At 43.9% G+C, this 23670-nt stretch overlaps 1 protein-coding gene across 2 annotated transcripts in view; it reads left to right on the top strand.

Annotated features, from left to right (window-relative positions):
• Window positions 1-23670, top strand: part of SNX29 (sorting nexin 29) — a 213071-nt gene that overhangs the window by 54631 nt on the left and 134770 nt on the right. For both annotated transcript variants that reach the window (XR_011559849.1, XM_070761121.1), the window contains exon 15: window positions 14598-14704. Coding sequence is in view for 1 of the 2 variants with exons in the window: in XM_070761121.1 (XP_070617222.1) it covers window positions 14598-14704 (107 nt within the window). In the remaining variant the exon portion in view is untranslated. The remainder of the gene's footprint in view (window positions 1-14597; window positions 14705-23670) is intronic.

The raw sequence follows: 23670 nt of genomic DNA, 5'->3' as shown, positions 1-23670 counted from the left end.
TGTTTGGTAAGAATGTGCTGTTTGGTTTTTTAAATAATGATAGGGTTTTGTATGTTTTTTAATATTAGATTTGTTCTACTACTATATTGGTTTTATTACTGTTGTGAGCCGCCCCGAGTCTTTGGAGAGGGGCGGCATACAAATCTAATAAATAATAATAATAATAATAATAATAATAATAATAATAATAATAATCCAGTGAAAGTGGTCCCAGTGGTACTTGGCACGCTGGGCGCAGTACCAAAGGATCTCAGCGGACATTTGAAAACCATCGGAATTGACAAAATCTCCATCTGTCAATTGCAAAAAGCCGCTTTACTGGGATCGGCAAACATAATTCGCCGCTACATCACGCAGTCCTAGGTGCTTGGGAAACGCCCGACTTGTGATGAAATACGAAATCCAGCATAGTGCTCTCATTTGCTGTGTTGTACTGACATAATAATAAATGTAGAACCTTAGTTTTTTCACCGTTGAGTTTCATTTTGTTAGATAGCACCCATAGATAGGTAGAAACATAGAAACATAGAAGGCTGACGGCAGACAAAGACCTCATGGTCCATCTAGTCTGGCCTTATACTATTTCCTGTATTTTACCTTAGGATGGATATATGTTTATCCCAGGCATGTTTAAATTCAGTGACTGTGGATTTACCAACCTTCTTGCAAAGACTAGATCCTTCATTATTCCCCTCTATCAGGATGCAGTTTTGATATCCCGATGAAGAAACAACAACTATATGCATCCCTAAATGGGAAGGTTTGGTAGGGAAGGTTTGCCTATTTGCCGATGACTCTAAAGTGTGCAATAGGGTTGATATTCCTGGAGGGGTCTGTAATATGGTAAATGATTTAGCTTTACTAGATAAATGGTCAAAGCAATGGAAACTGCAGTTTAATGTTTCCAAATGTAAAATAATGCACTTGGGGAAAAGGAATCCTCAATCTGAGTATTGTATTGGCAGTTCTGTGTTAGCAAAAGCTTCAGAAGAGAAGGATTTAGGGGTAGTGATTTCTGACAGTCTCAAAATGGGTGAACAGTGCTGCCAGGCGGTAGGGAAAGCAAGTAGGATGCTTGGCTGCATAGCTAGAGGTATAACAAGCAGGAAGAGGGAGATTGTGGTCCCGTTATATAGAGCGCTGGTGGGACCACATTTGGAATACTGTGTTCAGTTCTGGAGACCTCACCTACAAAAAGATATTGACAAAATTGAAGGGGTCCAAAGACGGGCTACAAGAATGGTGGAAGGTCTTAAGCATAAAACGTATCAAGAAAGACTTAATGGACTCAATCTGTATAGTCTGGAGGACAGAAGGAAAAGGGGGGACATGATTGAAACATTTAAATATGTCAAAGGGTTAAATAAGGTTCAGGAGGGAAGTGTTTTTAATAGGAAAGTGAACACAAGAACAAGGGGACACAATCTGAAGTTAGTTGGGGGGAAAGATCAAAAGCAACATGAGAAAATATTATTTTACTGAAAGAGTAGTAGATCCTTGGAACAAACTTCCAGCAGACGTGGTTGGTAAATCCACAGTAACTGAATTTAAACATGCCTGGGATAAACATTTATCCATTGTAAGATAAAATACAGGAAATAGTATAAGGGCAGACTAGATGGACCATGAGGTCTTTTTCTGCCGTCAGTCTTCTATGTTTCTATGTTTTTAAATGTATCGCGAAAGCTTCCCACAACTCCTGGCTCTTGATACTTTGAGAGCATGCTGTGGGTTTTCTCTCAAAATAGCTGCCATCGAGGTGGGTGGCCGAACATAACACGGTTGTCACCGGGGGGGGACGGGGACGGGGGGACTGTTTAGAAAACAAGCTGGAACAGTTCTTCCTTTCTGCTCTTTCTAGCTTCCTCACAAGACCTCCACCTCTCCCAGCTGAACTTTCCTCCCACCTCCAGCAGGTCTCTGTGGGATTCACAACTTTTAATGGTCAGGGGATTGTTTATCTTGCACGAACATTATGTGTCTCTGCGTAAAAGGTCGCCGAAGGAAGCCTTCAGCATTTTCTTCGTCAAATTTCTTCGTCTGAGAGCCGCGAGTGGTGCGGTGGTTAGAGTGCAGTACTGCAGGCTATTTCTTCTGACTGCCGGTTGCCTGCAGTTTGGCAGTTCGAATCTCACCAGGCTCAAGGTTGGACTCAGCCTTCTATCCCTCTGAGGTGGGGAAAATGAGGACCCGGATTGTTGGGGGCAAGAGGCTGACTCTGTAAACCGCTTAGAGAGGGCTGTAAAGCCCAGTGAAGCGGTATATAAGTCTAAGTGCTATTGCTGTTACCCTTCCTTGCTTCCTTGCTTCCTTGCTTCCTTGCTTCCTTCCTTGCTTCCTTGCTTCCTTCCTTGCTTCCTTGCTTCCTTGCTTCCTTGCTTCCTTGCTTCCTTGCTTCCTTGCTTCCTTGCTTCCTAGCTTCTTCCTTCCTTGCTTCCTTCCTTGCTTCCTTCCTTGCTTCCTTCCTTGCTTCCTTCCTTGCTTCCTTGCTTCCTTGCTTCCTTGCTTCCTTGCTTCCTTGCTTCCTTGCTTCCTTCCTTGCTTCCTTCCTTGCTTCCTTGCTTCCTTCCTTGCTTCCTTCCTTGCTTCCTTGCTTCCTTGCTTCCTTCCTTGCTTCCTTGCATCCTTGCTTCTTCCTTCCTTCCTTCCTTCCTCCCTCCCTCCCTCCGTCCCTCCCATCCACCCACCCACCCATCTATCCATGGTGCACAGTGGTTAGAGTGCAGTATTGCAGACTGACTGTTCACTGCCAGCAGTTCAGTTCTCACCAGGCTCAAGGTTGACTCAACCTTCTATCCATCCGAGGTGGGTTAAATGAGGACCCAGATTGTTGGGTGGGGAGAGAGGCTGTAAACCGCTTCGAGAGGGCTGTAAAGCACTGTAAAGCAGATTCTAAGTCTAAGCACTATTGCTATTGCTATCTAATGTTGGAATGAACCCCAACTCAGATACCCCACATTGACAAAATCACGATCTGTCAGTTGCAAAAGGCCACCGTACTTGGATCTGTGCGCATCGTACGGAAATAAATCACGCAGTCCTAGACACTTGGAAACTGTTCGACTTGTGATACCGTGATACAAAATCCATTACATCAGTCTTGCTTGCTATGTATTACTGTTTTTTTGTGAAAATATTATTATTATTATTATTATTATTATTATTATTATTATTATTTATTAGATTTGTATGCCGCCCCTCTCCGCAGACTCGGGGTGGCTCACAGCAATGATAAAATAATATACAGTAACAAATCTAATATTAAAAGTCTAAAATAACAAATCTAACATTAAAAGTCTAAAAGCCCCATTATTTAAAAATCATACACACAAACATACCATACATAAAACTACATAGGCAAGGGGAGATGTCTCAGTTCCCCCATGCCTGACGGCAGAGGAGGGTTTTAAGGAGTTTCCGAAAGGCAAGGAGGGTGGGGGCAATCCTAATCTCTGGGGGGAGCTGGTTCCAGAGGGTCGGGGCCGCCACAGAGAAGGCTCTTCCGCTGGGTCCCGCCAGCTGACATATAATAATAATAATAATAATAATAATAATAATAATAATAATAATAATAATATAGTAGTAGTAGTAGTACTACTACTACTACTACTACTAGTAGTAGTAGTAGTATAGTAGTAAATAATTTTGCAGGAGTGAGACAAATGTACCTTGCAGTGTTTGTGTTTCCCATTTTTGTTTGCCAAAATTGTTTTATCTGTGGTCCACCAGATGCTTTTAGAGTTTTTGAATGCTAGTTCCCAGTGTCCTCGTGGGCTCCTCGGACAGCCGCCATCTCTGGCATGGAACAGTTTTTGCTTTCCATATGGAGCCCAAGGCAAACTACGCTTCCCTGGCAGTTTTGGGCAGCTCTATCAATTTATGCAGTGGGGTTTGGGGAAGCTTCGTTTCTGGCGTCATCCAGCTGATTCGACCTGTCTTTTGTTTAGCCCAGTGTTTCCCAACCTTGGCAACATTGAAGATATCTGGACTTCAACTCCCAGAATTCCCCAGCCAGCTGGGGGATATGGTCCTCCACGTTCCATCGTTAATAATATTAATGCTTCTGCTTTAAAACGATTGAGTTCTTTGTTTAAGGCAGTGTTTCCCAACCTTGGCAACTTGAAGATATTGGGACTTCAACTCCCAGAATTCCCCAGCCAGCGAACCAAGTAACCCTAAAATGAGAAGTCAGAAATCAAAGAAAAATTACTCTTGTTTCCACAGCCTGAAAAACAAGTACAGTGGTACCGCTACTTACAAACTTAATTCGTTCCGTGGCCAGGTTCTTAAGTAGAAAAGTTTGTAAGAAGAAATTTTTCCCGTAGGAATCAATGCAAAAGCAAATAATGTGTGCGATTGGGGAAACCACAGGGGAGGGTGGAGGCCCTGTTTCCTCCCAGGAGATTCCTAGAGAGGCCCCACGGAGGCTTCTCCCCGCCTTTTCCGGCCCTGTTTCCTCCCAGGAGATTCCTAGAGAGGCCCCATGGAGGCTTCTCCCCGCCTTCTCCGGCCCTGTTTCCTCCCAGGAGATTCCTAGAAAGGCCCCATGGAGGCTGCTCCCCACCTTTTCCGGCCCTGTTTCTTCCCAGGAGATTCCTAGAGAGGCCCCATGGAGGCTTCTCCCCACCTTTTCCGGCCCTGTTTCCTCCCAGGAGATTCCTAGAGAGGCCCCATGGAGGCTGCTCCCCACCTTTTCCGGCCCTGTTTCCTCCCAGGAGATTCCTAGAGAGGCCCCATGGAGGCTTCTCCCTGCCTTTTCCGGCCCTGTTTCCTCCCAGGAGATTCCTAGAGAGGCCCCATGGAGGCTGCTCCCCACCTTTTCCGGCCCTGTTTCCTCCCAGGAGATTCCTAGAGAGACCCCATGGAGGCTTCTCCCTTCCTTTTCTGGCCCTGTTTCCTCCCAGGAGATTCCTAGAAAGGCCCACAGAGGCTTCTTCCCACCTTTTCCAGCTGCTTCTGCCCAGGAGATTCCTAGAGAGGCCCCACAGAGGCTTCTCCCCACCTTTTCCAGCATTCGCTGGCTGGGGAATTCTGGGAGTTGAAGTCCAAATGTCTTCAAGTTGCCAAGGTTGGGAAACACTGGTTTAGCCAATAGAAGGTCTTGAATAACTCGCTTCTGCCCTGGTACCTAGCATCCCAAATATGCCCATGTTACACCAACACTCCGCAGTCTGCATTGGTTGCCGATCAGTTTCCGATCACAATTCAAAGTGTTGGTTATGACCTATAAAGCCCTTCATGGCACCGGACCAGATTATCTCAGGGACCGCCTTCTGCTGCACAAATCCCAGCGACCAGTTAGGTCCCACAGAGTGGATCTTCTCCGGGTCCCGTCAACTAAAGAATGTCGCTTGGCGGGACCCAGGGGAAGAGCCTTCTCTGTGGCGGCCCCAGCCCTCTGGAACCAACTCCCCCCAGAGATTAGAATTGCCCCCACCCTCCTTGCCTTTCGTAAGCTGCTTAAAACCCACCTCTGCCGCCAGGCATGGGGGAATTGAGACCCTCTTCCCCCTAGGCCTTTACAATTCTATGCATGGTATGTATGTATGTATGTTTGGTTTTTTATATTAATGGGTTTTTAATTGTTTCTAACATCAGACTACTATTGTACACTGCTTTATTGTTGCTGTTAGCCGCCCCGAGTCTCCGGAGAGGGGCGGCATACAAATCCAATCAATCAATCAATCAATCAATCCGTTCAGGATCAATGGGGGATATTTGTCTTCATTCCGAAGCCCACCGCTTCCCACCTGCCCGAGGAAAAGGGCCAGAGGAGTGTGTGTGCGTTCATATTGCGTGTTAACTGTCAGTGCTTCCTACTGAAATCTTCACACCGCTAGCTGAGCGATTTGGCTTGGAACCAAACCAGCAGCTGCAAAAGCAAAGTACATTTGCTTAGGTTTGGCACTGCCTTCGGTCTGTTTGTTAGTACAGTTTTAAATTGAGTTTCCACGTACAATGTAGGCAGCGAAGCTTCCAGATTGTCATGGCATGAGAGGAAGACCTTGGGAGACAGAGCGAAAAGATGGTGCCAAGGGAACGGAGGGATAAACGACAGCATGGCCCTCAACTGCATAATTGGTAGAGGAAAGCGGATCGGGAGGGACCCTCCCTAGTTTCTTGAGCTGCATAGGAGGCAGGGAGGGAATTGTACTTTCAAACTTGCAAGATGATGATGATGATGATGATTATTATTATTATTATTAATAATAATAATAATTAATAATGTATTGGCAGTTCTGTGTTAGCAAAAACTTCAGAAGAAAAGGATATGTTTGTATATGTTTAATATGTTTAATATGTTGTATATGTTTAATATGTTTGTGAGTGACATAGGGGAAGGTTTGGTAGGGAAGGTTTGCCTATTTGCCAATGACTCTAAAGTGTGCAATAGGGTTGATATTCCTGGAGGGGTCTGTAATATGGTAAATGATTTAGTGTTACTAGATAAATGGTCAAAGCAATGGAAACTGCAGTTTAATGTTTCCAAATGTAAAATAATGCACTTGGGGAAAAGGAATCCTCAATCTGAGTATTGCATTGGCAGTTCTGTGTTAGCAAAAACTTCAGAAGAGAAGGATTTAGGGGTAGTGATTTCTGACAGCCTCAAAATGAGTGAGCAGTGTGGTCAGGTGGTAGGGAAAGCAAGCAGGATGCTTGGCTGCATAGCTAGAGGTATAACAAGCAGGAAGAGGGAGATTATGATCCCGCTATATAGAGTGCTGGTGAGACCACATTTGGAATACTGTGTTCAGTTCTGGAGACCTCACCGACAAAAAAATATTGACAAAATTGAACAGGTCCAAAGACGGGCTACAAGAATGGTGGAAGGTCTTAAGCATAAAACGTATCAAGGAAGACTTCATGAACTCAACCTGTATAGTCTGGAGGACAGAAGGAAAAGGGGGGACATGATCGAAACATTTAAATATGTTAAAGGGTTAAATAAGGTCCAGGAGGAAAGTGTTTTTAATAGGGAAGTGAACACAAGAACAAGGGCACACAATCTGAAGTTAGTTGGGGGAAAGATGAAAAGCAACATGAGAAAATATTATTTTACTGAAAGAGTAGTAGATCCTTGGAACAAACTTCCAGCAGACGTGGTTGGTAAACCTACAGGAACCGAATTTAAACATGCCTGGGATAAACATATATCCATTGTAAGATAAAATACAGAAAATAGTATAAGGGCAGACTAGATGGACCATGAGGTATTTTTCTGCCGTCAGTCTTCTATGTCAGTACAACACAGCAAACGAGATCACTATGCTGGATTTCGTATTTCATCACCAGTCGGGCGCTTCCCAAGCACCTAGGACTGCGTGATGTAGCGGCGAATTATGTTTGCCGATCCCAGTAAAGCAGCCTTTTGCAATTGACAGATGGAGATTTTGTCAATTCCGATGGTTTTCAAATGTCCGCTGAGATCCTTTGGTACTGCGCCCAGCGTGCCAAGTACCACTGGGACCACTTTCACTGGATGATGATGATGATGATGATGATGATGATTATTATTATTATTAATTGGATTTGTATGCCGCCCCTCTCCGTAGACTCGGGATGGCTAACAACAGTGGTAAAAACAACATGTGACAATCCAATACTAAAACAGCTAAAAACCCTTATTTTAAAACCAATCATACATACAAACATAACATACATAAATTGTAGAAGCCTAGGGGGAAAGAATATCTCAGTTCCCCCATGCCTGACGACAGAGGTGGGTTTTAAGAAGTTTATGAAAGGCAAGAAGGGTGGGGGCTATTCTAATCTCTGGGGGGAGTTGGTTCCAGAGGGCCGGGGCTGCCACAGAGAAGGCTCTTCCCCTGGGTCCTGCCAAACGACATTGTTTAGTTGACGGGACCCGGAGAAGGCCCACTCTGTGGGACCTAACTGGTCACTGGGATTCGTGCGGCAGAAGGTGGTCCCGGAGATAATCTGGCCCGGTGCCATGAAGGGCTTTATAGATCCTGCCAATATCATTAAACCATAGTTTATTGGCTAAGGAATGGTTGTGGATTGCTTGTTCCTATTAATTGTGATATACAGTAATACCTCGTCTTACAAACCCCTCGTCATACAAACTTTTCGAGATACAAACCCGGGGTTTAAGATTTTTTTGCCTCTTCTTCCAAACTATTTTCACCTTACAAACCCAAGCCATTGGGATTCCCCGCCTCCGGACTTCTGTTGCCAGTGAAGCACCCGTTTTTGCGCTGCTGGGATTCCCCTGCTGGGATTCCCTGCAGCATCACAAAAACACAGAAGTCCGGAGGTGTGGTTTCCCATGGAAGGGAGCCTCAGGGGAATCCCAGCAGCGCAAAAACAGGTGCTTCGGCTGGCAAAAGGGGTGAGTTTTGGGCTTGCACGCATTAATCGCTTTTCCATTGATTCCTATGGGAAATATTGTTTCATTTTACAAACTTTTAACCTTACAAACCTTGTCCTGGAACCAATTACATTTGTAAGACAAGGTATCACTGTACTACCCGCCCCGAGTTTGCGGAGAGGGGCTGCATATAAATCCAATAAATCTAATCTAATCTAATCTAGTTTGTAGATAATCAGAAACAGCTATAACAAGCTCAAGCTCAACACTGACAAGACGGAGTGGCTGTGGGTTCTGCCTCTCAAGGACAATTCCATCTGTCCATCCATTACCCTGGGGGGGAGTTTTTAATCTCCTCAGAGAGGGTCCATAACTTGGGCATCCTCCTTGACCCACAGCTGACCTTGGCACATCATTTGTTGGTTGTGGCAAGGGGGGGTGTTTGCCCAAGTTTGCTTGGTGCACCAGTTATAGCTCTATCTGGACAGGGAGTCTTTACTCACAGTCACTCATGCCCTTATCACCTCGAGGTTTGACTACTGCAATGCTCTCTTCATGGGGCTACCTCTGAAAAGTGTTCGGAAACTATAAATTGTGCAGAACGCAGTCGCGCGAGCACTCATGGGGCTGCGTAGACACGTCCATGTCTCTCCAACACTCGGCGCTCTGCACTGGCTTCCAATTATAGTTATAGTTTATAGTTTATTAGATTTGTATGCCGCCCCTTTCCGAAGACTCGTTTCCGGTTTCCGGATTCAATTCAAGGTCTTGATTGTGACCTATAAAGCCCTACACGGCATCGGATCCAATTCCCTCCGGGACCACCTTCTGCCGCATGAATCCCAGTGACCGGTCAGGTCCCACAGAGTCGGCCTTCTCCAGGTCCCGTCAACTAGACAATGTTGTTTGGTGGCGCCTAGGGGAAGAGCCTTCTCTGTGGGGGCCCTGGCCCTTTGGAACCATCTCCCCCCAGAGATTCGTACTACCCCCCACCCTCCTCGCCTTCCGCAAGAGTCTTAAGACTCATTTATGTCGTCAGGCTTGGCCCGATTAGATCTTGGCCCCCTGCCAACGAATGATTGTATGATTATTGTACGAATGGGTGTTATTGATTCTTAATTTAATTAGAGGTTTTAGGTTGTTTTGTAATTTTAATTAATTGGATTGATTTTATTGTGATTTACTGTTCTTTTATAAGTTGTAAGCAGCCCCGAGTCTTCGGAGAGGGGCGGCATAGAAATCCAATTAATCAATCAATCTAAAATAAAATATAAAATAAAATAAAGCCTTACAGTAAAGAAGGAAGTAATTTAGCTATAATTCAAAGAAGTAAGGATGGAGGAAGGGAGGAAGGAGAGAGGAAAGAATGAAGGAATTCTAGCTATAATTCAAAGAAGGGAGGAAGGAAGGAGAGAGAGAGATGGAGGAAGGAGAGAAGAAGGAAGGAAAGAAGAAAGAAATTCTAGCTATAATTCAAAGAAGGAAGGAAGGAAGGAGAGAGGGAGGTGGAAGGAGAGAAGAAGGAAGGAAAGAAGAAAGAAATTCTAGCTATAATTCAAAGAAGGGAGGAAGGAAGGAGAGAGAGAGATGGAGGAAGGAGAGAAGAAGGAAGGAAAGAATGAAGAAATTCTAGCTATAATTCAAAGAAGGAAGGAAGGAAGGAGAGAGGGAGGTGGAAGGAGAGAAGAAGGAAGGAAAGAAGAAAGAAATTCTAGCTATAATTCAAAGAAGGGAGGAAGGAAGGAGAGAGAGAGATGGAGGAAGGAGAGAAGAAGGAAGGAAAGAAGGAAGAAATTCTAGCTATAATTCAAAGAAGGAAGGAAGGAAGGAGAGGGAGATGGAGGAAGGAGAGAAGAAGGAAGGAAAGAAGAAAGAAATTCTAGCTATAATTCAAAGAAGGAAGGAAGGAAGGAAGGAGAGAGCGAGATGGAAGAAGGAGAGAAGAAGGAAGGAAAGAAGAAAGAAATTCTAGCTATAATTCAAAGAAGGAAGGAAGGAGAGAGGGAGATGGAGGAAGGAGAGAAGAAGGAAGGACAGAAGAAAGAAATTCTAGCTATAATTCAAAGAAGGAAGGAAGGAAGGAGAGAGGGAGGTGGAAGGAGAGAAGAAGGAAGGAAAGAAGAAAGAAATTCTAGCTATAATTCAAAGAAGGAAGGAAGGAAGGAGAGAGGGAGATGGAGGAAGGAGAGAAGAAGGAAGGAAAGAAGAAAGAAATTCTAGCTATAATTCAAAGAAGGAAGGAAGGAAGGAGAGAGAAAGATGGAGGAAGGAGAGAAGAAGGAAGGAAAGAAGGAAGAAATTCTAGCTACAATTCAAAGAAGGAAGGAAGGAAGGAAGGAGGGAGGTGGAAGGAGAGAAGAAGGAAGGAAAGAAGAAAGAAATTCTAGCTATAATTCAAAGAAGGAAGGAAGGAAGGAGAGAGGGAGATGGAGGAAGGAGAGAGGAAAGAAGAAAAGAAGGAAGGAATTCTAGCCATAATTCAAAGAAGTAAGTAACTAAGGAAGGAAAAAGGAAGAGGGAGGGATTATGATTGTTTAATTTTTATTACTGGATTATCTTCATTTATTATTGACCTTATTCATGAAGTCGCATTCACCTTGGCTGGTTTTCATCCCAAGTGATTGATTTGGGGATTTTGACACACGTTCAAAGTTGACGTGATTGAAAGCAGGTTTTAAGGCCTACTATACATGTGTACAAAAGTTCGAGGCATTTCTTATCTCTGGGGGTGGAGATGAGAAATTCTTGGGGCTTCCACTCGATCCATTTTTTTTGTGAGACTTGTAAGCAATTTCATCGCCGGCTGCTTAGCTGCTGTTTTATCTGAAATATCGCGCTGCCGGTTTAAGATTGCCAGTGGCGAGCAGGGCTATTCAGGGATCAACATTGCCGTTTTATCTTCCATTAACCAGTATATTTTCCCTCTTTTGTTTCGGGATTTTTTTTCCCCCTCCCGCAAACAGAATAAATAAAACCTTTCTATCTAATGCGTCTGCCCCTATAGAGTGCCTGTCTTCGCAGAATACACAATCGCGACAAAAAGGCAAAACCACGCTGAATGTGATTAGTTTTAACTTCAGCTTTCAGTTGTGTGTGTGTGTGAATTACCGTTTTCTGTGAATCTAGGCCATTTGGTTGAAGTATAGTTTGATGCACAGTCTAAGCCTGGAAAATGGGCTAATTCAGCAATCTGGTTAAGCACATAATACACTGTAAACACAGCTACCGCTGAGTTCATCGCTTTAAGCTATAGCAAAAGGGGTGGGATTTTTGTTGCTGTTGTTGTTATTGTTGGTCTTGGTTAAGCAAACTGAATTTTTTTTTTAGCACCCGTGCTGTTTCTTTTGGCTTGGTCCAACTCGAAAATGGAGACAGTTCTCGTATTCTTCTATGACACTGGAAGATTAGTTCTGACTTCCAGAGTCACGATATTTCATTGCAGATGATAATAATTATGATGATGATAATAATAATGATAATAATAATAATAATAATGATGATGATAATAATAATAATGATAATAATAATAATGATGATGATAATATTATAATAATTTTATAACAACAACAACAATAGCAACAGTTGGAAGGGACGTTGGAGGTCTTCTAGTCCAACCCCCTGCTTAACAGTCTTGTTAAGGTAGGATGGGCTGAGAAAGAATGATTGATCCCAGAATCTTAAATGAAGCTTCAATGGATGAAGGAATAATAATAATAATAATAATAATAATAACAACAACAACAACGCCACAATTGAAAAATCAACAGACGATCCAAAGTGCAGACTCTGTAAAGAAACAGATGAAACCATCGATCACATACTCAGCTGCTTCAAAAAGATCGCACAGACTGACTACAAGCATAGACACGATGCTGTGGCACAGATGATCCACTGGAACTTGTGCCGGAACTACCATTTACCAGTGGCAAAGAACTGGTGGGATCATAAGCCCGAAAAAGTGGTCGAAAATGAGCAAGCAAAACTACTGTGGGACTTCCGACTTCAGACTGACCGAATTCTGAAGCATAACACACCAGACATCCTGATTGTGGAGAAAAAGGAAGTATGGATCATTGACATCGCAATCCCAGGAGACAGCAGAATTGAGGAGAAGCAGCTAGAGAAATTAGTGAAATATGAAGATCTAAAAATCGAGCTGCAGCGACTCTGGCATAAGCCAGTGAAAGTGGTCCCAGTGGTACTTGGCACGCTGGGCGCAGTGCCAAAGGATCTCAGCAGACATTTGACAACCATCGGAATTGACAAAATCTCCATCTGTCAATTGCAAAAGGCCACTTTACTGGGATCGGCAAACATAATTCACCGCTACATCACACAGTCCTAGGTGCTTGGGAAGCGTCCGACTGGTGATGAAATACGAAATCCAGCATAGTGATCTCGTTTGCTGTGTTGTACTGACATAATAATAAACAAGAACAACAAGAACAACAACAACAGAGTTGAAAGGGACGTTGGAGGTCTTCTAGTCGAACCCCCTGCTTAGGCTGGAATCCCTACACTATTTCAGACAAATGATTATTCAGTCTCTTCTTTAAAACTTCCAGCTTTGAGGGCATTCACAACTTCTGGAGGCAAATGGATCCCTGTACAGTGATACCTTGTCTTACGAACTTAATTGGTTCCGGGACGAGGTTCGTAAGGTGAAAAGTTCGTAAGATGAAACAATGTTCCCCATAGGAATCAATGGAAAAGCGATTAATGCGTGCAAGCCCAAAACTCACCCCTTTTGCCAGCCGAAGCGCCCGTTTTTGCACTGCTGGGATACCCTTGAGGCTCCCCTCCATGGGAAACCCCACCTCCGGACTTCCGTGTTTTTGCGATGCTGCAGGGGAATCCCAGCAGCACAAAAACGGGGGCTTCGCTGGCAACGGAAATCCGGAGGTGGGGTTTCCCAGCGAGGGGAGCCTCAGTGCAATCGCAGCATTGCAAAAACATGGAAGTCTGGAGGTGGGGTTTTCCATGGAGGGGAGACTCATGGGAATCCCAGCAGTGCAAAAACGGGCGCTTTGCTGGCAACGGAAGCTGGAGGCGGGGCATCCCAGCAGCGGCGGCTTGGGTTCATAAAGTGAAAAAAGTTTGGGAGAAGAGGCAAACAAATCTTAAACCCCAGGTTTGTATCTCGAAAAGTTCGTATGACGAGGGGTTCATAAGATGAGGTATCACTGTACTTTTAATGTAAGATTGCAGTGACAGAATCTTTACCCTAGAGCCATGATGGCACGCAGGTGGCATGCAGAGCCATTTCTGTGGGCATACAAACTGTTGCCCATGCCACCCCTTCCCTCCCAGGAGTCTCCACGTGGCCCATTTTGGATGCCAGGTAAGTCCAGGGCTCACGCGGAGGTTCTGGGAGGGTGCTTTCAGCCTCCGAGCGGCCGTGGGAGGCCGTTTTCGCCCTCCCCAGGCTCCAGGAAAGCCTCTGGTTCCTAGGGAGGGTGAAAAACAGGCCTATCGGAAGTCTGGAAACGGGGCATTTCCGACCTCCAGAGGCTCCTGGGTGGTATACTAGGTCCAAATGTAAATCCTATGATGCTTAGGATGCTGCAGTGGTTGTTAAGTGTGGAAAATTTATTTATTGATTTATTAGATTTGTATGCTGCCCTTCTCTGAAACTCGGAGCGGCTCACAACAGGAACACAAAATGCAAATCCAATGATTTAAAAAGCAGAACAGTTAAAAAAGCCCTTGATTAAAAACATTCATGCAACCTAAACAAACCATACATAAAATGGAGCGGCCCAGGGGAATCAATTTCCCCATACCTGGCGGCAAGGGTGGGTTTTTTAGGAGTTTGCAAAAGGCAAGGAGGGTGGGGGGTGGTCCTGATCTCCAAGGGGAGTTGATTCCAGAGGGCCGGGGCTGCCACAGAGAAGGCTCTTCACCTGGGTCCCGCCAGACGGCATTGTTTTGTCAACAGAACCCAGAGAAGGCCAACTCTGTGGGACCTAATCGGTCGCTGGGATTCGTGCGGCAGAAGGCGGTCCTGATGATATTCAGGTCGTACGTCGCTTTTTTGTTGCAATTTGGAACGGTCGCTAAATGAGCTGTCGTAAGTCGAGGAGTACCTATAGCCAGAATATTTTGAGCACCTGACTTTGGGCTCGGAATAACAAATTCCATCGGGCATTTCTAAAGTTTTTTTAAAAAGTGATCTGGGGAGCCAATGGGTTTATCTGCTGAAACATCCGAAAATGAAACCGATCGCTCTTAAAACTGACGGCAGCCTGTGTTTTATTTTGCTTCCCAGTCTTGCCAAATCTTTGGAACGCAGAGAGCGAATTCTCTCTTCCCGAACAAAGGCAAGTGGAAAACAATGAGGAGCGCGCAAATTCTTATGAAAGGAAGCTGATTGAGGTAAGAAAAGGCTTGCGGGAAGAAGTTTCCTTTCCTTACCGTTTCCCCCAGCTTTTGTGTCATAACATTTAACGATTCTTTAATCACCGTTTCGTCTGAAGGTGAGCGCTTATTTTACAAACACGTGCCCCCATCTGTGCCTTCTCTTTCTGCTAGGTTTTGTTTCCAAAGGGGAGATTTGTTGCATGTTAGCGATGAGGGATTATTAACGCCTGCGGTGAGGTTTTTACATACAATTTGGTGATGTCAGCCAACAGGCCCACCTTACCACGTAGCTTTTCCAAGTACAGTGTTCCCTCGATTTCCGCGGGGGATGCGTTCCGAGACTGCCCGCAAAAGTCGAATTTCCGCGAAGTAGAGATGCGGAAGTAAATACAGCGATCCCTCGAGTTTCGCGATCTCGATCTTCGCGAAACGCTATATCGCGATTTTTAAAAAAAATTAATTAAAAAAAAACCACTTCCGCGTTTGGCTTCAGGACTCAGCTGGGAAGCGGCGCGGCTGTTTTAAAAGGTCGCAGCCGGCCTGGGGGGCTTCCCAGCACCCCCCCGAACCCTCAACCTGGGTCTTCCCGGCCGCCCACGCAAAGGGGAAACCCCGGCTCCTCGCTGGTGCCCGCCGCTCGCCCGCCCGCCAGCAAGAGGGGGAAGACCCAGGGAAGGTTCCTTCGGCCGCCCAGCAGCTGATCTGCTCGGTAGCGCAGCAGCAGCGAGGAGCCGAATCGGGGTTTCCCCTTTGCGTGGGCAGCGGGGAACGCAAACTCCACCATCTACGCATGCGCGGCCAAAGAAAAAAAAGGGTGCGCATGCGCAGATGGTGTTTTACTTCCGCAACCCTACATCTCGAAAAATCGATTATCGCGAGGGGTCTTGGAACGGAACCCTCGCGATAATAGAGGGATCACTGTACACCATTTTTGGCTATGGACAGTATCACAAGCCTTCCCTTAACACTTTAAAACCCTAAATTACCATTTCTCATTCCCTTAACAACCATTTACTCACCATTATTACTGGTACTCACCATTGAATAAGACACTTAGTGATCCTGATATTTATAAACATAATTATTTATTAACAATAATAATTATTTTTTGTTATTTATTTGCAAAAATTATTAGTTTGGCGATGACGTATGATGTCATCGGGTGGGAAAAACCGTGATATAGGGAAAAAACCGTGAAATCTTTTTTAATTAATATTTTTTGAAAAACCGTGGTATAGGGTATTCGCGAAGTTCGAACCCGCGAAAATCGAGGGAACACTGTACAGTGGTACCTCTACCTAAGAACGCCTCTACTTAAGAACTTTTCTAGATAAGAACCGGGTCTTCAAGATTTTTTTTTGCCTCTTTTTAAGAACCATTTTCTACTTAAGACAGGATTGAAACATTTAAATATGTTAAAGGGTTAAATAAGGTCCAGGGGGGAAGTGTTTTTAATAGGAAAGTGAACACAAGAACAAGGGGACACAATCTGAAGTTAGTTGGGGGAAAGACCAAAAGCAACATGAGAAAATATTATTTTACTGAAAGAGTAGTAGATCCTTGGAAGAAACTTCCAGCAGACGTGGTAGATAAATTCACAGTAACTGAATTTAAACATGCCTGGGATAAACATATATTCATCCTAAGGTAAAATACAGAAAATAGTATAAGGGCAGACTAGATGGACCATGAGGTCTTTTTCTGCGGTCAGACTTCTATGTTTCTATGTTTCTATGTTTTTATGTTAAGAACCCGAGTCCAGAAAAATTTCCCACAAAATTTGAGAGCGGCATGAAGGCCCAGCCAGTTTCCTGCCATTTCCCCTTAAATCCCGGCCATCTCGGGCTTTTCTGGGCTGCCAGAGGAGCCTTTCGGTGGCACTTAAGGAAGCTTTGGCAGTCCAGAGCAAACGAAGCATTTTCCTTTCTCTGGGCGCTTGGAGAGGGAATAAACCTCTGCCAGCGCCCAGAGAAAAGAAATGCTCCCTTTGCTCTGGGCAGCAACTGTCCTCCTCTTCTTCCTCCTCCTCCCACCCAAATTCCGAGCTTTTATTTATTTCCTAATGCACGCATTATTTGCTTTTACATTGATTCCTATGGGGAAAATTGCTTCTACTTACAAACTTTTCTTCTTAAGAACCTGGTCACGGAACGAATTAAGTTCTTAAGTAGAGGTATCACTGTACCGTATAAGACGCACCTTAGTTTTTGGGGAAGAAAATAGGGAAAAGCATCTGCTTAGCAAGTATTCACCTGGCTAGTGTTCTTAGTCTGGTCAGCTTCAGCACATTATTTAATCCCCTGATTAGGGCTTTATTCAGAGAGAGTAACAATGAAAGAGCTTGCAAGCCAGTAAGAGCAGAGAATATCATCAGCATCTGGAAAGAAACATTCAGAGCAATGGAAAAAACCCTGCAAAGACTTAGGGCTTGGAAAACATTCTTCGCAGAGAGTAACAATGAAAGAGCTTGCAAGCAGGTAAGAGCTGGGAACATCGTTAGCACCTTGTTAGAGCTGGAAAGAAATTTATTTGGAGCAAGTATGTTCTGTCGGGCTCTCTGGCAGACTCCTCCCAAAAATTCACAGGTACAAATTTCAGACACACGTTTGAAAATTCAAAACAATGTTCTTTATAATGAAAATTCACTTAAACCAAGCCCTCTTTTGGTATAGCAAAGAGCACTCGTCTCCAAACAAACTGGTAATTTGTACAAGCCCCTTATCAGTTCTGTGATACTTAGCTTGCAGCTGTGAGGCAATTCACAGTCCTTCTTCTTTCACAAAGTGAAACACACTTTGCTCTGGTTTAGTTTCAAAGCGGAGAAAAAGCAGCACACAAAGGTCGAAGTCAGCAAGGCAGGCACGAAACACAACGATCAGATAATCCTCCACAATGGCCAAACCCACAGGCTGCTCTTTATAGCAGCCTCGCTAATGACCACAGCCCCACCCAACCACAGGTGGCCTCATTTTCTTTGATAATAATCTCGCAGTTGTTGCTGCCTATGCATCGCTCTCCGCATGGGTGGCTGTATCATTAACTCTTGTTCTGAATCCAAGGAGGAGCTAGAGAATTGATCTCCTTCTGAGCTGTCTGCCACACTCTCCTCCTCCCTGTCACTCATGTCTTCTTGGTCAGAGGAGCCTTCATCATCAGATTCCACCGGGGGCAAAACAGGCCTGCAGCATGTGGGTGTCTCCCCCACATCCACAGTCCTTGGGGCAGGAGCTGGGCCAGAGCTCACCACAACAAAGTAGAGCAATGGAAAAAAAACCCTGCAAAGACTTAGGGCTTGGAAAACATTCTTCACCGAGAGAAACAATGAAAGAGCCTGCAAGGTAAGAGCTGGGGAAATCGTTAGCAGCTAGTTAGGGCTGGGGGGAAAATTGCATTAAGTGTATAAGACACACCCAAATTATTAGCCTCTTTTAGGGGGAAAAAAAGTGTGTCTTATACTCCAAAAAATACGGTAAATCTATCCAGGCTAGCTAGCATTGTGGAATCTTAGTCCCTTAGCGCCATGTTAAAATAAGTGGACCCTGACAAGTTAGTAATGGATGCAGCTTTGTCTTGCCAGGGAATGTTTGGCAGTGTTGTGGGAATTGTTTAGCAGAGTGACGGCATGGGAGTGGAGGGTGGAGAAACTGTCCTTGTGCCTAGTTCTGACATGCAGTGCTCTATAGCAGTGATTTTCAACCTTTTTTGAGCCGCGGCACATTTTTTACATTTACAAAACCATGGGGCACATTGAGGGGGGGGGGGCGCTAAAAAAAGTTTGGACAAAAAAATTCTCTCTTCCTCCCTTTCGCTCTACAGTATTTCTCTCTCCCTCTTTCTCTCCCTCTTTTTTTTCTCTCTCCATCCCTCTCTCTCTCTTCCTTCTTTCCTCTTTTTTGCTCTCTTTCTCTCTCCCTCCCTACTTCCCTCTATGTCTTTCTCTCTCCCACCTTCCCTCCCCCTCTCTCTCTCTCTTGCTTTCTTTCTTTCTCTCTCTTGCTCTCTCTCGTTTTCTTTCTCTCTTGTTCTCTTTCTCTCTTGCTTTCTTTCTCTCTCTTGCTTGCTTTCTCTCTTGTTTTCTTTCTCTCTCTCTTTCTCTTGTTTTCTTTCTCTCTCTGAGCTTCGCGGCACACCTGACCATGTCTCGCGGCACATTAGTGTGCCACGGCACACTGGTTGAAAAACACTGCTCTATAGTGTCATTTGAGGGTAGGAGTTGAAACAGTTTATGTCCAGGATGTGAGGGGTCTATAGATATTTTCATAGCGCTCTTTTTGACTCGTGCAATATACAGGTTTTCAGTGGAAGGCAGGTTGGGAAACATCTAAACCCAAGTTTTTGCACCCCCTGGAATATCGTCTCGCACCCCCGGTTGGGATCCCCTGATCTAGCAATGGAAACTGCAGTTTAACGTTTCCAAATGTAAAATAATGCACTTGGGGAAAAGGAATCCTCAATCTGAGTATTGCATTGGCAGTTCTGTGTTAGCAAAAACTTCAGAAGAGAAGGATTTAGGGGTAGTGATTTCTGACAGTCTCAAAATGGGTGAACAGTGTGGTCAGGCGGTAGGAAAAGCAAGTAGGATGCTTGGCTGCATAGCTAGAGGTATAACAAGCAGGAAGAGGGAGATTGTGATCCCCTTATATAGAGCGCTGGTGAGACCACATTTGGAATACTGTGTTCAGTTCTGGAGACCTCACCTACAAAAAGATATTGACAAAATTGAACGGGTCCAAAGACGGGCTACAAGAATGGTGGAAGGTCTTAAGCAGTGGTCTCCAAACCTCGGCCCGCGGGCCACATGTGGCCCACTGAGGCCATTCATCTGGCCCGCCAGTGAGTGACGAGCACAGGGAAAAGAGAGAGAGAAAGAAAGAAAAGGGAACGAGAGGGAGGGAAGGAGGAGAGGAAGGAAGGAGGGAAGGAAGGAGAAATGGAGGGAACAAGGAAGGAAGGAAGGAAGGAAGGAAGGAAGGAAGGAAGAATGAAATGAATGGAGGGACAGAGGAAGGAAGGACTGTTTTGGAGGGGGGGAGGTAATTTTTTTAAATTTTTCTCTCAACATACATTCAAACAACACAGTGTACCATCTAATTTTCCATGAATAAAATGCGGTATTTTGTTAGTAACTAATATCAATCATCAAAAAAGTTGCAAAAGGTTTTTTTTCTCATTTTGTCATCCAGTTACGTTCATTTTCTTTTAATTAAATTCCCTCCTTAATGTTCCTTCAAAAAGTGCAACGCCAATTATATTTCTAACTTATTAACCATTAGGCCAAAGTGCTTCCTTCTTTCTTTATACATTTTTCTATAAGCCAAGAAAACCTTGTATAGCCAATCACATATCAACAAAAGAAAATTAAAAACAAAACATAAACATATATGAATTTCAGTCTTCTTCCCTCCTCCTCTAAATAGTACATTCCCATTTTGTTTTTTATGTTAAAATAAGGTGTGTGCATAGGAATTTGTTCACAGGTTTTTTTTAATAGCGCGGCCCTCCAACAGTCCGAGGGACAGTGAACTGGCCCCCTGTGTAAAAAGTTTGGGGACCCCTGGCTCTTAAGCATAAAACGTATCAGGAAAGACTTAATGAACTCAATCTGTATAGTCTGGAGGACAGAAGGAAAAGGGGGGACATGATCGAAACATTTAAATATGTTAAAGGGTTAAATAAGGTTCAGGAGGGAAGTGTTTTTCATAGGAAAGTGAACACAAGAACAAGGGGACACAATCTGAAATCAGTTGGGGGAAAGATCAAAAGCAACGTGAGAAAATATTATTTCACTGAAAGAGTGATAGATCCTTGGAACAAACTTCCAGCAGACGTGGTGGGTAAATCCACAGTAACTGAATTTAAACATGCCTGGGATAAACATAGATCCATCGTAAGATAAAATACAGGAAATAGTATAAGGGCAGACTAGATGGACCATGAGGTCTTTTTCTGCCGTCAGTCTTCTATGTTTCTATAGGAACTAGATCCCCGTATTTCTCTTGTAGGTCCCCTAGAATCACCTTGTTTGAGTTGGTGGACCGCAAACTGTTTCCTCCACGTAGGAATTCAATCCAGACCCTTTGTGACAGATGGCTACCCAAGCCTTGACTTGAACTATTAATACCCATGCTATTGATTCCTCTGTCTACCATTAGCAAGCTTTCCCGCCCCCCCAAAAAACCCTCAGTGGCCGACCTCATTTAAATCCATTGTTCCGTGCTGGAGCCGGGGAAGGCAGGGTTGATCGACAGGATGACCCCGTAGAAGGAGGAAAGCAGAATCTGGCTTTCTTTGTAGTTCCGCCAGCCTCTTGCAATTCAGGATGCTCTTCATAATGAAGCTTTATTGATGGCTGAATCAGGAAGTTCGTCAGGCTTTAAAGCTCCCTATTGAATCAGCGTTGATCTTTGAGGTGACCCAGCGGATGGTGTGATGAGGCTCAGCTAGAGCCACGGTGGCCTTTTGTCTCTTAGGGCAAAGAGTAAAAGATGGGAGGGGGGGGGGGAGAGGAAAGGCTGATGAAGTGAATTGGGAAGGTTTCTGCCCTTCCCCTCCTTCGTTTCTTTGTCTTGGAATGGAACGGAATAGAATAGAATAGAATAGACAAATTCCTTATGTGTGCTATCACACTTGGTCAATAAAGAATTCTATTCTATTCTATTCTATTCTACTCTACTCTACTCTATTGATAGATAGATAGATAGATAGATAGATTCTACTCTACTCTATTTTATTGATAGATAGATAGATATAGATAGATTGTACTCTACTCTACTCTATTCTATTGACAGGCAGGCAGGCAGGCAGGCAGGCAGGCAGACAGACAGACAGACAGACAGACAGACAGACAGACAGATAGATAGTACTCTACTCTACTGTACGCTACTCTACTCTACTCTACTCTATTCTATTGATAGATAGATAGATAGATAGATAGATAGATAGATAGATAGATTGTACTCTACTCTACTCTATTCTATTGATAGATAGATAGATAGTACTCTACTCTACTCTATTGATAGATAGATAGATAGATAGATAGATAGATAGATAGTACTCTACTCTACTGTACGCTACTCTACCCTACTCTATTCTATTGATAGATAGATAGATAGATAGATAGATAGATAGATAGTACTCTACTCTACTGTACGCTACTCTACCCTACTCTATTCTATTGATAGATAGATAGATAGATAGATAGATAGATAGATTGTACTCTACTCTACTCTATTCTATTGATAGATAGATAGATAGATAGATAGTACTCTACTCTACTCTATTGATAGATAGATAGATAGATAGATAGATAGATAGTACTCTACTCTACTGTACGCTACTCTACCCTACTCTATTCTATTGATAGATAGATAGATAGATAGATAGATAGATTGTACTCTACTCTACTCTATTGATAGATAGATAGATAGATAGATAGATAGATAGATAGATAGATTGCTGATCAGTTTGTACACATTCAGGTTTTTATAAATTAAATGCCTACATTATTTGTCCCCCATCTTGCAATTATAATTTTGTGTGTGTGTGTGCGTGTACGTACGTGTGTGCATGTACGTGTATAGATATTGTTGCAAAAAACACCTTATAATTAACGAACAAAAATATCTGATGTACAGCTGTCTTGGCGGGAAGGGACTCACCGAACAATGGATAAATAGTTATGAAATGCGTTGATCATAATGATATAGGGAAAGCCAAGAACAGGCCTCCGATCCAATCAGAAGTTTTACGTGCATCGTTTCCAGAGCTGAACTTCCAATAGCCTATAATTATATCAGGAAATCTGGTATGTGGGTATTGGAGTTCAGCAGGCAATCAATCACAGAATGCTTCTCTGAAAAGTCAAGTTCAGGCAAACACCAGCTGCCTCCGCAAAAGAAAAGAAATCATTTTGGCATTAAGGAATGCTGACTTGAATCTGGCGCTGGCTTAGACGCAAAGTGCACCCTTGAACGGTTGAGGCATCGCATTTTTTCCCGAGATTGCGCGCATGTGGATTATTACGTTGGCTGTAATTGTAGGCGTGGGTGTTTTGTTTATGGAGAGTCATCCAGGTTGTGGCTGTCCTGAAGGTGGTTTTTTTTCCCCAAGGGGCAACTGGACTTTCTTCGTTTTTATTTATTTATTGTTATAGTTGAAAGGTCTTAAGCATAAAATGTATCAGGAAAGACTTCATGGTCTCAATCTGTATAGTCTGGAGGACAGAAGGAAAAGGGGGGACAGGATCGAAACATTTCAATATGTTAAAGGGTTAAATAAGGTTCAGGAGGGAAGTGTTTTTAATAGGAAAGTGAACACAAGAACAAGGGGGCACAATCTGAAGTTAGTTGGGGGAAAGATCAAAAGCAACGTGAGAAAATATTATTTCACTGAAAGAGTAGTAGATCCTTGGAACAAACTTCCAGCAGACGTGGTTGGTAAATCCACAGTAACTGAATTTAAACATGCCTGGGATAAACATATATCCATTGTAAGATAAAATACAGGAAATAGTATAAGGGCAGACTAGATGGACCATGAGGTCTTTTTCTGCCGTCACTCTTCTATGTTTCTATGTTTCTAAAGGGACCATGAAGGCTATCATGTTCAACCCCCTGCCCAAGCAGGAACCCTATAGTACACCAGTCAAGTGGCAGTTCAATCTTCTCTTAAAAATATCCAGAGTGTTGGAGTTTACAACGTCCGCTGGTAGGTTGTTCGATTGGTTGATCGCTCTGACCATCAGGAAGTTCCTCCTTATGTCCATGTTGAATCTCTCCTTGGTCAGCTTCCAGCCGTTGTTCCTCGTCCGGCCCTCTGGCGCCTTGGAGAATAAAGTGATCCCCTCCTCTCTGTGACATCCCCTCGTATACTTGTAGATTGCTATCATGTCCGCTCTGGCCCTCCTTTTCTCTAGGCTGTCCATGCCCAGTTCCCTCAGTCTCTCTTCGTAAGTCTTGTTTTCCAATCCCTTAGTCATCTTG

Source organism: Erythrolamprus reginae, chromosome 9 (assembly GCF_031021105.1).
Source record: "Erythrolamprus reginae isolate rEryReg1 chromosome 9, rEryReg1.hap1, whole genome shotgun sequence".
Taxonomy (NCBI): Eukaryota; Metazoa; Chordata; class Lepidosauria; order Squamata; family Dipsadidae; genus Erythrolamprus; species Erythrolamprus reginae.
The sequence above is the reverse complement of the archived record's forward strand: the minus strand, read 5'-3'. Positions and strand labels throughout refer to the sequence as shown.